Raw genomic sequence first — 14,583 nt, forward strand, 5'->3', positions numbered from 1 at the left:
CCCATCCAGCACCATTCCTGTGCAGAGCTCACCTGTGGTTTTCAGATGGACTCTGCTTTTCATGAAGCAACAGCTTCAGCCTCGAGTAGATGTGAAAGCCACAGCTGGACAAACCCTCTTCCTCTTTTTGCTCTGAGACCTGTTTGTGGGCACCACTTTGATACTGTAGAGCTCCCGGAGTAGAGCCAGGTTCCCATGCCAGCTTCGTTGATAAATGCTGCTATTTTGACCAGCATCTTGAAAGCCACTCCAGAAATCAAGCTTATGCACTTGCTGTAACATAGTAGGTGCTCCAAACATTTTAAGGACTGAACCCCTTGACAGTGATTAAACATAGCCGAGAAGGGACAAGCCACCAACACCAGCATTCCCACAAAGCTGGGTTCCTCTTTGTTGTTGGGAAGAGTCACTGTTTAAAAATCAAGGCCCTGATGATCTGCCAACAGCCACAATGCAGCACTAATTAGCAGGATGTGTAAACTAACACTGAACTACCCTTGTCTCAACCACTTCTCTTTTCTTCCTTACCTGGCAGGGCTCCAGCAGACCCAGGTTTAGGTCTGGTCTTGCTTTCTCTTGCTGACAATGCCACAGTTAAATCTATTGCTTTCAGGCAGGGGATCTCCAGGTGTTAAATGATGTTCAGCTTTTATACAGTCACAGGGTGACTGGCACACCCCTCCCCAAGGTTCACCTACAAGAGGTTTACACTCACAAAAGTGCGACCCCATCTGCCCTGAAATCCCACAATACAGGCAACAGGAAATTTTCTTCCAAAGTGAGCATCTAATTGCTATAAGACAACGTCAGCACACTGGATATTCAGTTACAGAATCATGGAATGGTTTGGGTTAGAAGGGACCTTAAAGACTATCTTGTTCCAACATGTCCACTGCCATGGGCAGGGACACCTTCTACTATCCCAGGTTGCTCCAAGCTCCTGTCCCACCTGGCCTTGGACACTTCCAGGGATGAGACAGCCACAGCTTCTCTGGGCAACCTGTGCCAGGGCCTACCACCCTCATAGGGAAGAATTTCTTCCCAATATCCCATCTAACCCTGCCCTCTGGCAGTGGGAAGCCATTCCCCCTTGTCCTGTCACTTCATGGCATTGTAAGTCTCTCTCCAGTTTCTTGTGGGGCCCTTCACCCATAAAAGCAGAGCAGGTGAATGATACACAGCACTGAGGGGAGAACACACAAAATAAACACATTTCAGCAGAGCTGCAGCTTTTTTTTCTCTGCACAAGGACACGTGTAACCACAGCGCCGGGACTTTGCACCGTTACACCTCTGACTGAACCCTTCTGGCAGCTCCATCTGTTTCTACAGCGTGAACAGCGACTGCAGACAGGTTAAAAGCAAGGACATGTTTTAAATCAGACTCCCCATTCCACACCACTTAAAAGGAGCATAAAGGAGTTTTGCTTCCACCTCTCACTATGTTTTGTGCCCCAGTCTTCATAAAGCCAGCACGGATTCTGGAAATGTCACTACTAAAAACAAACACTGTTTTTATCATGACTGTGCTACCCCCCTCAGCATGCTTATAACACAGTCAAGAGGGTCTTTTTTCCCCATTCAATTCTTAATTTCAAATAGAGAATAAAAAGGAAATGGGTTGAAAGCAACACTTTCCCTTGTCACTACAAACAAAACACAGGTTTGTTCAATGCCAGACCATGATTTATTGGCAGTTATTCCGAAACACGGATGATTGAATATAATAAAGATGTTTGTAAAAAAAAAACCCCAAACCCAGAAAAACAAACAAGTCTCATCTTGAAATGCATCACTTGAAGGAATTGATTAAGGGGACACCGTGTGCTGGCAGTTCCTGGTGCAACTGCCGGAACAACATGGCACATTTGTTCCTTTCCTGGGTCCTGCCGAGGGTGTGGAACAGCCGGGCCTGGAAGTAGAGAACGTCTCTGAGCTGCTCTTTGCAGTCCACCTTGGCAAAGTAAGTCTTGGCTTCATTCAGATTCAAGATGGCAGATTCTAAAGCTGTGGGCAAAAGGGGGACAGTCGTATTTAAGACAATATCACAATAACAACTCCAAGCAATACAGCTCATTTCTAAGGAGCCCAATTATAAATTCCTCAGCTTTTCAAAACCATTGGTGTCTTAGCAACATGGTCTTCTAGCTGGTTTCTGTTATTCAGCCTTTGCTGCAAAATATGGTGTGAAAGTGTGCAGATAAACAAGGTTCCAGCATAAACAACTGGTGAATACCTAATTCCAACTTAATTTTGTATCTGATAACCAGGTAACACACTTTTTTAATGGTAATGGTGTAGCAGGACACCAGTATCAACACTGGCTTGCGCTTCTGAGCACAGTTTCAGTGATGAAAATTACTCTTCACACTACCTTCAATCTTCTTTTGTGGAGAGTAGGAAGCTGCAGAAGCCACCTGACATTTGGCCACCAAGAACATGGCACAGCCTTTGTCCAGAACAGCTCCATGGGCCAAGATGGGTTCTATTGCCATGTGCAGGATATTCAGGGCTTGTTCAGGAATGCCAAGGATCAGCTGGAAGAGAAATACTTGCTAGTGTCATACTGGTAGAAGCTTCTTCAGGGAAGTCATATGTGTTTCTAATAATACAATGCACTACAGACAAGGGTGTAGGACAATTATTATTCTTTTTGTCAACTTTTTCCCCCACAATCCTCTTTCAGATTAAACTTGTCAGCAGAAATGAGCTGCTGTATGAAATGATTGGGAATGGCTTCTCCACTGAGTCAGTGCTGACAGCCACATCTCTCAGAATAAAAAACATATAACTCAACTCATTGCCAGCATTATTTTTAATACACGAGGCAACCCAAACTCCTTGAAAGCCAGAATACAAGCATAAAAAATAACCAAAGAAACTAAGGCAGGACAAATTTATGCTGCTTAATTATATGCAATAACTATACCTTTCAGTGATACACACGAAACTCAACTTTTATTAACTTCCTCGAAAGCTTTTACGTTCCAAGTACACTTCTTGAGAATCAATCATTTAATTCCAAGAGGGCTGCATTCTTAAATCTCACAGGAGTAAAAACGGCATCCAGAACCCTGGAATAAATGTTGCCCTACAGCCCTGTGAAAACACAAATCAGACCTACCTGGGAGAAAGCCAAGTTGAGCACAGTTTCAGAAGCCAAGTACTGCAGGCTGTACTCCCGAGCCAGGGCGAGGGCCTGCAGCAGCACAGGCAGGGCTATGGTGTGACACGAAGATCTCCAGTACAGCTCTGCTATTGACAGCAGCACCCTGACAAAACAGAGGGAAGGAATTACAAACATTGCTGAAAACTTGTCTCCCAAGGAATTTTTCCATCCGTAACAGTATTGGTTTTATTAGTAATTACATTACTGCACATACTATAAACTTAAATTACACCCCTAAGAGGAAATGCCACTGAGATACAAGAGATTAAACAACACTGTAACTACCCTGAAGGTTTGCACTAAGGCACAACCACACACGTTTCTATTTCCTATTTATTTTAGATCCTTTTTCCATAAATCTTTGTGGAACTTGAAGTTTACCACCTTTTAGTTTACATATTAAATATATGTAGGTTTCAATGCCACAATATTTTGAGGATTCCTCCATAGCATGATTAATAACTGAAATGATTCTGTAATCTCAAAATCACAGCAGGTAATCTGAAGAGTAGTGAAGTCTGAACACAGACAAATTGAAATGGCTGATTCTAATCACTGCAAAGTGGCTTTAATACTCTGAAAATGAAACATTCTTACCTAATCACCATCTCGGTGTTCTTGGTTTTCTGGCAGTGGATCAACAATTTCTGCAGAAGTTTGTGTGCCTCTGACATTTGATTTTGGGCTTTCAATACAATGGCTTTTCTGCCGTGGTAGAAAGAAAACATCGCTCTATTTTTGTATTTTAGATACAATTCTGCTCTTCAGGACATGGTAAAACAGGTCTCTATTTTGTGACCTCTGTTTCTTGTAACTGCAGACTGGCACCTTGACAAAGTGTACGCCTGGTACACACACAGGCAGGAGCAAAAACAGATCTCTCTGGTGCCAACTGGACAACTCCCAGACAGAAAGGATCAAACTCATAAAACTGCTTTAGATAGAAACCAGGGATTGCCAAAAACAAAGGCCAAAAAGGCAGCATAAATGGGAGGCCATGCAAGCTAGAAAGCACAAGTCATTATCTGTGAGAAAAACAGGTATGAGGTAAAGCAGCTAAAATTGGCTTGAGGTAACAAGGATATGGAGCAACAGGAAAACACAAGAATAGGGAAGTCAGGGCCAACTGCACAGCAGCAGGGGATGGTACAAACACCCTGAACCAGACACTGAGCAGAATATTTAAAGATCAGGGAATTCATGATCAGTCCAATTCCAGAAGGACAAGCATCAGGTCCCACAGCTTGAATACTGATCTCCCGGCTGACTGGCACTGGCTGCTTTTACGTGTTTTGCCTCATTGAAAATCAAGAAGGAATTGCTTTAAACAGTAAGTTGGTTTTCATACTCACCAAATAAGTTTTAACTCTATTTTTAACATGTCATTCTCATTTAGAAACAAGAACCCATTAAGGTGAGAGAAAAAAAAAATCACATTGTTCTATTTTGTGAAAACCAGGGCACAGAGGGAGATGCTCAAGGCCTGAGCTCCTTCCCCAGCTATTTGACATAAAAATCTGCTATGTGCTCAGGTTTGAGTACAGCTACCACAGCAGATTTTAAATTGTTCTCACAACAGATCTACAACTCTAGGATAAACAGCAATTTCAGCTATTCCAGTTCTTAAAATGTCCAGAGAAGCAAGAAGAAATTATTATTGCAGGACATGCTCTAAGGTTAGACATGCCCTACAGGTTAGACAGCATGACTGTATTAGTTCTGGAAAGGGAAAAACATGTAAGCACACATGAATGCCAGCAATCATTCTGCTAAATTCTTCATTATCTTCACAGGATACACCTGCAAGTGTATGAAGATCCATGACTTCTTACCTGTACACACCTTCAATGCTGTTAAGTGCTGTAATTCCTGCTACAAGAGAATCTGCTACGTGATATCTGCCATCGTTCATGGCTCGCTCAAACTGTATTTTCTGATCAAACAGCATCCAAAGCTAAACAAAGAACATCCAGGAACAAGTTTTAGAAGTTGTGCCTGCTCATTTTCTCATCCCAAGGCAGAATTTACTTTTTCTTTTCCCCTGTGGGTATTTATGTCTAGACACACCAACTCCACTGTCCAATTACTGGATTTACTAAATTACTGTCCTCGACAGAAATGCTCAGGTCTGGATTAATGTTTCAATATGGAAGCTCACCTACTTGACTGCATTTTAAGTATAAAGGCTCTTCTAAATCATTACTAATGCTTTGATTTGTTCTGTGGTGAAAAGAGAAGGACCAGACTATATCTACTGGGATCTTGAACACCTCAATGTAAATCCTATCTTACAGACTCCTGTGGTAATGTGTTTCCCAGAGTCACACAAAACCCAGCCCATTAGCCTATTCTCTCAGTTATTTCTGGATTGTAATATATCAAAATAAGGAGCACTAATTAGACAGAACTTCGAAGCTCCAAATCAATGCAGAGTATTTAATTCCTATATGTGCTCATGAAGCAGATGTATATTCCTCTGTTAATGAAATTTCTATTTAAACAGCTTTATCTTAGGAGGCTGCAATGGGAGAAATGTCTCACCAGTTTGAAAACAACAGAGGCAGCTTTTCCACAGTTTTGTAGAAAAGCTGATGCTGCACAGCCTCCCACAAGGACAGGAGCCAAGGGAAATGAGAAAATGTATAGCCCAAGGCATACAGAGGGAAGAATTCTGGAACAATGGGATTCAGATCCTACTGTATAATAGTTACATAATTTACAGGCTAAATTATGAAGATTCTACCTGTGCATGCTGACTGTTGGGAGGGAATCTTTCCTTCAGGTGTTTCAGTATTTCAGCAGCAGCTGCAAAGTACCCCTGGAACACAGAACACTTTGATTAATGGGCACCACTCCCCTCCCTTTCAACACAACCCTCAGGGAAACAACTTGCCAAGCAAACACCCTGCATTGTCTTTGCCCACAATGCAGACATTAAAGGCAGAAAATAACATCAGCCAAGTCTTGCACTCTCTGTCAGTAACACCCACAGCTCCTCTCAGCAGATGACATTTTGTGCAAGTAGCCCCAGAACTCACCTGCTCTGCATGGAGCTCAGCCAGGTGACACAACACCACGGCAAAGGACTCGGTGTTGTTCTGCTGCACGCCCACGTTCACAGCCTCCAGACTGTTCATGCTCAGCAGTGTTTGGGCTTGTTGAAGTGCCATGGTGCTTGTGCAAGAGAAACAGCTTTTAGTTTTCAAGAAGTAAACAACCACCGTTTTTAATCTACAGTTTTGTTATGACAACAGGCTGCATTTTCTGGTGAGTCAGGGGCCTTGGGAAGAAGGAAAACTTGTAAAACAACTGCTATCCAGGGATTCTGGACTGTGCAGGCACATCAAGTACTACAGACTGAAAGCTGCAGACAGTCTAAGCAAAAAAAATCTGAAAAGGGGAGCTAAGGAAAAATTTATGATCTATTTGCCACTAGTAAATGGAAACTCAATCGTTTCTTCAGCACAAGTTTTAAGGCAACACAAGAGAATGGAAATAATTGCACTGAGCCTGTACTGAATCAGAGTCTGATTGCTTCATTTTAGTGCAGTGCAGAGACACAGACATTTGTTACACCTATATTAAGTGCATTATGTGCTAACAAGTGCAGTGAGGTAACCCAGGGGTTCCAAACAATCCCAATACCTGCGGCCGTATAATCTCCAAATGGCTGTTTTCTGTGCCGTGCTGATGTCAATGAGCTCTGACAGGCTGTGCTTCCAATGCAGCAGATCAGAATCTTTTAAGGCATCCATTAGTTTGTTGGCAGCCTTTCCTGCAAAAGCTCTTTGCTGAACCAGGGACTGTATTCCCAAGGAAGCAAGATACTGGGAAGAAGGAAAAAAACCCATACCAACAGCATTGAAAGACAACACAGTACACCAGGCTTGCAAATCACACTGGAGCAGAGTTCTAAACTAATAAAAAAATCCCCAAAAGACGTGAGGTTACTCAGCACAGACAAAGGAACACTGCTCCAGGCATTTCTTTAAATACCCACTTATGCACACCCACACATATGTGAATGTCATTTTGTTGGATGTAAAAGGTAATTTCCACTCCCCCACACAGAAATCTTACAGAGGAGGACAGGATCAGTACCTGGATTTCTCCAGTGATGGAACAGCTGTGAAAACACAGAGCCTTCCCTCCCCTTCCCCATCAAGCAGCCACATCTGTTCCCATCTCCCAAAAACAGCAGTTTAGTCCATTTTAGAACAATTCTCTTAACAAAGTAATCACGGATTTGGGAAAGACAGAACTAAACATTAACAGCCAACAGATTCAGGGCACAAACCACCAAAGGGGAAGGCAGCCTTGGAAGATTTCACAGCTGGGACAAGTAAACATGTGTTCAAAGCCCTGCCAGAGGCATCAGCACTGGGTTTCAGAGAAGGTGGAGGAATAAGAACCTCCTCAGAGCACCATATTGTGCCAAAATGGTGCCCGGGGCCAGTAGCCACAGAGTTTTTCTGCCTGAAAATCAAAAAATTTAGGAGGAAAAGCAGTGCTCTGGCATTAAAGTAACTGAACTCTGCTTTGTTAACATGAAGAGTAAAACTCACAGAAACAGCCCCATTTTGGAGTGTTAAAATAGATTTGTTGGAATTCAGTTACATATTTTGAACAGACCAGCCACAACCCCCAAATCTCTTATCACACACTCCCATCACCACATGGGTTTCTCCCAGAATGAAGTTAAGGACGGAGGAAATGGACTCACTGGCAACCCAAAGTGTAAAGATTTGTTCACAGAGTGCTCCAGCAGGACACAGCTATCGAAGATCTTCTGCTCCAGGATGTACAACCAGCTCTAGCAAGGGAAAAAATTAAAATCTCGTTGCAAATAGCCAATGGCTGCAGCACTTTTAGCTTGGCTTACTTGTTACAGAATGCACAAAATCTCACTGGAAATACACACCACTTCAGAATTAATGATTCTGAGGAAACTTCACTAAATGCTGCACAGCAAAATACATCAGAAGTGCAGGGTGGGACACTGGTGTGGCAGCAGCCAACTCTAGAGGGTCAGTGATGCACAGAAATCCCACTGTTCTGGTAACTGTGGAGTGCAGTACCTCAGGAGTTTGTACCATTTATGTCAATTCATTATAATGTTGATTACAGGGGAAAAAACAAAGAGAAATCCAAGTCTTTCCTTCTAACTTTTCGTTTGCTCAAAAGGCAGCTGGTTACTCTTTGAGAACTCAACAGACAGGAAGAAGGAAGCTTATGAAAGACCTTGTCTGTTTAAAACATCTAAGACTAAACTTTGAGCTCAATATTGAGATCTCTGGGATCACAAGTCCTGTTTAAGAAATTAATCCCGAGCTGCAACAAAGCCATCCCACGACCCTGAAGTTTGCAGCCCTGGGTGCCCCACCTGCCAGAAATAATGTCACCCCACTGCTGAACAGCCAAATTACTGATGCCCTGGGTGAGATCCTGCTATAAGAGAAGTTCTGCAACAGTTCCCTGAGCAGAATGACTCAATCCCCCCTATTTGAGGACAGCTCTCACCAGGCAGTGCTGCAAGCAGACATGGTCGTTGGACTCCTGGGCAATCCGAATGGCTTCCTGGAGGGCAAGTTCAGCCTGCTGGCTGTGAGCAAACAGAGAGGGAGAACAGTTAGAATTCCCACAGTGCTTAAGATACAGCATTCTGAGACAGAGGAATATTGATCTAAATTATGCATATGGCACTCAGAAGATAACTCTGATTTAACAGACTGCTGAGAAGGCCTGTGTTTTCCTCCTGGCACTCAGCAACACATTCTACTTGTGAGGCCAAAATGCCAACTGGAACCCCTATGTGGGCTTTCAAACCCTATACATGCCAATGTGCCAAGTTATTGTTTGAACAGGGGTTGCATTTAGTATCTGTGTAGAAATTGTTGTTGATCTCAATTTTGCAGCGCCCTTCCCCTCTCCACTCATTTCACATGATGCCTCCAGGCAGCAATCAATAAATGCAAACCATACATGGAGATGGGAAGGCCAGCTTTATCAACAAAATAAATGCCACCTCTATGGCATTTTTAAAAGCTCAGATTTTTTTTTTTAATTATGCTTTTTTCCAGATCATCAGCTCTATGTTGACTTGAATGTTAACAGAAAACCAACCACACTTTTCTTGAGAATATGGCTGAAAATAGGCATCCGTGTCCACTGAGGTCATGGAAATGTAGGACTGAGAACTTAAACACCCAGGAAACAGGGACAGGACACAGACAAATGTCAGCTCTTAGACAGCTCAGTTCTTATGGAAACCAAACAAACGTCAAAATAGAAACAAACCGAGATCCCCAGAAAATCCTGACCCAACTGTCAAACCAGGGAAAGCCCCTTCTCCTAAAGGGATTTTCGGAAGGAAAGGGGGGGGTGTGAGCACTCTGAGGTGCCCCAGGATGCCCAGGGAAGCCCTCACTAGTGGCCGAAGCGGCAGTGCAGGGCCGCCAGGTTGAGGGCAGCGTAGCGCAGGCTCCGCCCGTATCCCTCGTCCCCGTTGCTTTTGCTCTCTGCTCCCGTCAGGATCAGCCGGTCGAAGTAGTGGAGGAGGCTGTGTGTGGAACTGAAGACATCCTTCACTCTGAGACTGTTCAAGTAGCTTAAATAATGCTAAAAAAATGGAGAAAAACCAGCTTTAACGATACAGACCTTAAAACAGTTTGTGTTTATAATTACTATTTATTTTCTTACCGAGAAAGGTAAGAAAATGGTCAGCACCTGCAGCCATGAAATACTGCATGGCCAGAAAGCTGCCACAACACTGATACTACCTGTGCAGAATTTCTGGATAAAACTGGATAATTTCTTGGGCAAAACTGGTTGTTGTCCCTAACAGTTGTTGCCCCATAAGCCAAGATCTGGCAGTCAGAACGATCCCACCCAGACTGAGATCTCTGCATAGGCAGAATCACAAAAGCAGAATCCCTGCATTTATGTGTGACGCGAGAGGGGGAATGGAGGCACGACTCCCACTGTGTCTGCACTCAGGATACTCAGAAACATCAGCACTGCTTCCAAATGCTGTGCAGACAGAAAGGAAATGCTAAAATTGTGTTTTCTTTTTGGCTCTGAGACCCAGGCAGGGCAATTCCTTTATGTGAGACAAACATAACATTGGAGAGGACTTATGGAGTTGTGAAGTCCAGCCCAGGACTGTGGCATGGACTTTCAAGGATACATGTCCCAACAGGAGCAAAAAATCCTGTCTGCTTCAGCCCAGGGAGGAAGAGTTAGAAAGGAAAGCAGGGAAGAGTTGACTGGGAACTCATGGAATCTGCTCAAGAACAAGCTGTTCAGGAACAAGGCAAGTGCTCACAGCACAGGTCTGGAAACAACCCTCAGGGGGAATTGTCTGGGTTTTCCCTATAAATTGTTATTAAGCACAGATATTGCACTTAATATTGATTTTTAAACTATGGGAATATGGGGCCTGAAATTCCTTAGAAAATGTGGGAAAGAGAAGTAAGTTTTAGGTTTAGTTAAACAAGAATGCACTCAGTCCCACCAAAATTAAGAGGCTTATATCTGTGCATGAAGCCAGACATGCAGGGAAGCTTAATTAAGGTTTCTGTGCCTTCAGGAGTTTCAGTCTGAATTACTAAACATTTACATGCAACTTGCTCACATTTTTATCATCTGCTTATATTTCAATAGAGAATAAATTGCTCCCAAATAATCCCAGCCTAGAGATAAGAAATCCCTTTACAACCATTTTGGATAAAGAAAATGGTACTTACTGCTTCAGCAATGTCTGGATTAAATTTTAACAAGTTGTTCAATTCCTTTTGTAAAGATGCTGGAGTAAGAGCCTTTGTCTCATCATTCTTTAATAAAGAAGCCTGGAATAAAGTTTGAAAAGTAAGATACGTAACTCCATCAAGAGGGTTATAAATGCATTGTGATACAGGACTGTCAGGTTGTTATCTGCTTGGAGAGAACATTAAAGGAGATTTTGTAACAGCTCTGTCTACTGTGACACTGAAACATCAGTGTCAGTTTTATTCTGTATTAAATTATAGCGTTCACTTTCCAGAGATCAGAGAGACCAAGTCAAATAAAAGCTTTTTCAAAGGACTGTTTAAAGGTACTTAAAAGAATTCTGGTGAAATTTCCCCTTGAATAATTAACACAACATATTTCTCACTGGAATTACACGTATCTTCTCACAAAAAAAAAAAATTCAGGAAAATAAATACAACTAAATTCAGAGTTTGCTTTGGCAAGTAGTTCAATTAATAAAAAATTGCAATAATCTAGTTACTAGAATAAGCATTACTGAATACTGAATTCCTGACATTTGTGCCCATGTGTATTTCTGCTCCATTTTGTATTTACCAGCTGGAATAATCAACAAAACTGCACATTTCACAGACATCAGATCTGAGGCGAGCAGGGAGAGCGGAAGGACCTTCCCAGAACCAAATATCAGCATATGGTGATGTCTAGATAAAACACTTTGAGCCCCAAGTGCTCACACTGAGCAACAACATGCAAGATATCAACAAATCTTTAACAGATTTAACATCATGTCTGACACTCTGGATAAAAGTCAAGGTGAAATTCAAGTTATGGAACATTTACCCCACTTTATTCAGAATTAACATACCTGCTGAGACAGAAAATACTCTGCTTGCTTCTGGGAAAGAGGACCACTGCAGGATATCTCTTCTTCCCTGGTAAGAAATGCTCTGGTTACAAACAGGGGCAAGGAAATAGAATAAGGAAATACATTTTATCAGATACTCCAGTTTTTGTTTTATAAAGTTTTATGAGATATTAAAGCTCAAAGCAGGACTAAAAACTGAGAAAACTTAACGAAGAGTAAAATTTACTGCATCAAAGCCAGCAATCCAAATGATTTCACAAAGTTTAATTGTAATCTTCAACCTGCAGAAATCGTAGTAGACAGGAACTTTTACCCTAAATACAACCTAAAAACCCTAAAGAAAAAGAACAGAGAGATAATGTGGGGTTGGCACATTCAACTGAATTTGCTCTGTTTTTCCTTTCTTCTGCAGATTGTCCCAGTGAAATGAAGTGGCACTTTGGCCACACACTTCACTCCAGAAAAGAGTTGTTCTGCCAGAAGTTTATTCCATGGGAAAACAGTAAGTAGAGCACCCAGCCAGACCCTAAAGCTGCTGTCTGACTGCTGCTGCAGCAACTCCTGCACAAGCACAGGTTTATACAAAGACAGTTTAGAAAGTATATTTTAAATATATAGATACAGAAAATACTTTTATAATTATTCTTATACTTCTTTAGTAGGTGAAAACTCTCAATATTTGCTTCTTTTTGAGGTATAGGGAGTGAGTTCTTTTATTAGGAGAGGGGTGGAGAGAGAAGCCAAAAACATTAAGCTTAACTTTTCTTTATTAAGCAAGCTTTCCTTCCTGGAAGTCTCCAGCAAGCTTTAGCACATGACAACCAGAGAAGTCAAACAGCAGTGGGGAAATTGTGGGCAGCAACTGCCCTTCAGCCTGTGATTCCCTAAGTGAGGATGAGGCACTGCCACCTTCCATGAGCCTCTGACAACAGCTACCACATGGTGGCACTAAGAAGTAGCCACACAGCTCGGCTCGGGTTTAGGAAGCTTTAAAAAAATCCAGGATTGATTTCTTTAAGAGGCAGAAAAGGCTTTAGTGTGACTGTATCACCTTAACGGTCCGTCGAGTTCTTCCTTCTCCATTTTCCCATCCAGCTCCTCCGGATTTGTGAGTTCCATGTCACTCTCATCAGCTCCACTCTTCTTCTCATCCCTTTGGAAGTACTGCTGAAGGGCTGTGTAAAGTTTATAGACCTGGCTGAAAGAGAGTTTGTTGTATGCCAGGATCATGTGGCGCAGGAACAGACCTGGAAAGGGAAACACCATGACCGAGAGCTTAAACCATATTGTTTCATTTCTCATTTAACAGAAATTAATGAGAAATTAATGAGAAATTTAATAGAAATTAATGACACTCATCACAGCCTACCAAGTGATAAAACTCATTTTTTTCAAGGTGTAAATCTGGTCTTAATTTTGGTGCAAATCTCACAAATAATCTGATCACAGAAAAATTGTTAAAATCAGTAACAACCTGACACTATGAAAAATTATAGGTTAATATGAAACATCTGAGCAAGACAAAAATCTTACACCTCCCCAAAAAGAAAAACAAAGCTGTATTCTGACTAAACTACAGCAACTATAGATATCACAGCAAAAATAACTTATGGATAGCAATTATTTACCTACTACACTTGTTTTATGAACTTCTGGCTCTGTCCCTGTAAATGAGTCTGAAAGGTCATCAAAAAACTGCTCCATATCTTTCAGTTCTCCTTCTACCATAAGTTTTAACCTAAACAGGGAGAGAGAACAGCATTTTTTTTTTTAGGGTATTCATACAGACATCAAATAAAATACTCTCCTGTTTCAGGCATAAATGAGTAAACACAGACAGAACCAAATGGTAACTCATTCACTGGGGCCAGAAGGTTTTTATACTCATGAGACAAATATTCAATAATAATAGTGATAATTATATAAAAAAAGATGATTATAATGAGTTATTTTTTCCTTTTAAAATAGCTATTTTAATAAAAATAATAATTAGAAAATATGGCTAAATGAACAAATAGGAACCCAAATTTATTTTTTTTTTTTAATTTTAAAAATTTAAAACCTTTGATCAGATTATTGGAACTGTTGCTGCTTCAGCGAGTTATGTGTGAAAACAGACCTCCTGCACCACAGCAACTTTAAACCTGATGCCTCCCACGTCTGGTTTGCACCTTTCAGAATCTGCTGATGAGAAGTAAGAGAAGTGCAGGAGCACAGTTTTGCCCGGAATGTGTAACTTTTAAAACTGGACGTTTGCACGTTTCGGAGCAGTTTTTCGGTGTCAGGGCCGGCACGGACAGAGCGGAGGATCCAAACGCGGCCCCGGCAGCTCCTCCCCTCCCCGCCCCGCCCGAGGCGTTTCCCGCACCTGATGTGGACGGAGCTGGCGAGCTGCGGGCAGCACTCCTCGATGGCCGCGCGCAGCCGCGACAGCGCCATGTCGGGACCCTGCGGAGCACAGCGACATGTCGCGACAACAGGCCACGACACCACGGGCTCCCCCCCACGCTCCCTCCGCCCCAGGCCCGCCCCCGACCTGCAGCAGCGGCAGCAGCAGGCGGTTGAGGCGGCGGCGCTCCAGCAGCCCGAGCTGCGCGCCGGCGCGGCCCAGCTCGCTGAGGAGCACGAGCAGGGCCATCTTGTGCGGGGTGACCCAGTCGCGGACGCCGAACACGTTCGCGTGCACGACGCCGTTGCTCAGCATGGGGTTGAAGTACAGGCTCTCGTGCACGCTCGCCATGGCGGCGCCCGGGGGACCGCGGGGCCGGGGTCACCGCCCCCGTCGCCCTGGAGACCCCGCG

At 42.9% G+C, this 14,583-nt stretch overlaps 1 protein-coding gene across 3 annotated transcripts; it reads right to left on the reverse strand.

The window, feature by feature from the left end:
- Window positions 1-1,663: 1,663 nt before the first annotated feature.
- Window positions 1,664-14,528, reverse strand: ANAPC5 (anaphase promoting complex subunit 5). 3 transcript variants are annotated; one of them, XM_027651855.1, is made up of 17 exons: window positions 14,319-14,528; window positions 14,151-14,230; window positions 13,411-13,520; window positions 12,834-13,029; window positions 11,783-11,849; window positions 10,914-11,015; window positions 9,596-9,786; window positions 8,689-8,770; window positions 7,892-7,981; window positions 6,814-6,995; window positions 6,207-6,342; window positions 5,912-5,986; window positions 5,001-5,122; window positions 3,766-3,873; window positions 3,124-3,271; window positions 2,374-2,536; window positions 1,664-2,006 (listed from the first exon to the last, which is right to left on the reverse strand). In XM_027651855.1, exons 1-17 carry the CDS (start codon window positions 14,520-14,522, stop codon window positions 1,792-1,794), a joined length of 2,271 nt encoding a protein of 756 aa, XP_027507656.1. In that variant the 5' UTR covers window positions 14,523-14,528; the 3' UTR covers window positions 1,664-1,791. The 3 variants fall into 3 exon arrangements, with proteins under 3 accessions (XP_027507656.1, XP_027507658.1, XP_027507657.1); XM_027651857.1 differs by lacking the exon at window positions 14,151-14,230 and having other exon boundaries at window positions 1,677-2,006; window positions 14,319-14,337; XM_027651856.1 differs by lacking the exons at window positions 14,151-14,230; window positions 14,319-14,528 and adding an exon at window positions 13,954-14,090 and having other exon boundaries at window positions 1,677-2,006.
- Between the last annotated feature and the right edge of the window lie 55 nt (window positions 14,529-14,583).

This window comes from Corapipo altera, unplaced genomic scaffold (assembly GCF_003945725.1).
Source record: "Corapipo altera isolate COAL_440 unplaced genomic scaffold, ASM394572v1 67, whole genome shotgun sequence".
NCBI lineage: Eukaryota > Metazoa > Chordata > Aves > Passeriformes > Pipridae > Corapipo > Corapipo altera.

Excerpts from the sequence above, each read along its gene's own strand:
- ANAPC5 (XM_027651855.1), bottom strand. The coding sequence starts at position 14,522 with ATGGCGAGCGTGCACGAGAGCCTGTACTTCAACCCCATGCTGAGCAAC. Across the intron at positions 14,231-14,318 it reads TGCTGCTGCCGCTGCTGCAG|GGTCCCGACATGGCGCTGTC; the intron begins GTCGGGGGCGGG and ends TGTGCTCCGCAG. Across the intron at positions 3,272-3,765 it reads AACACCGAGATGGTGATTAG|GGTGCTGCTGTCAATAGCAG; the intron begins GTAAGAATGTTT and ends CTGTTTTGTCAG.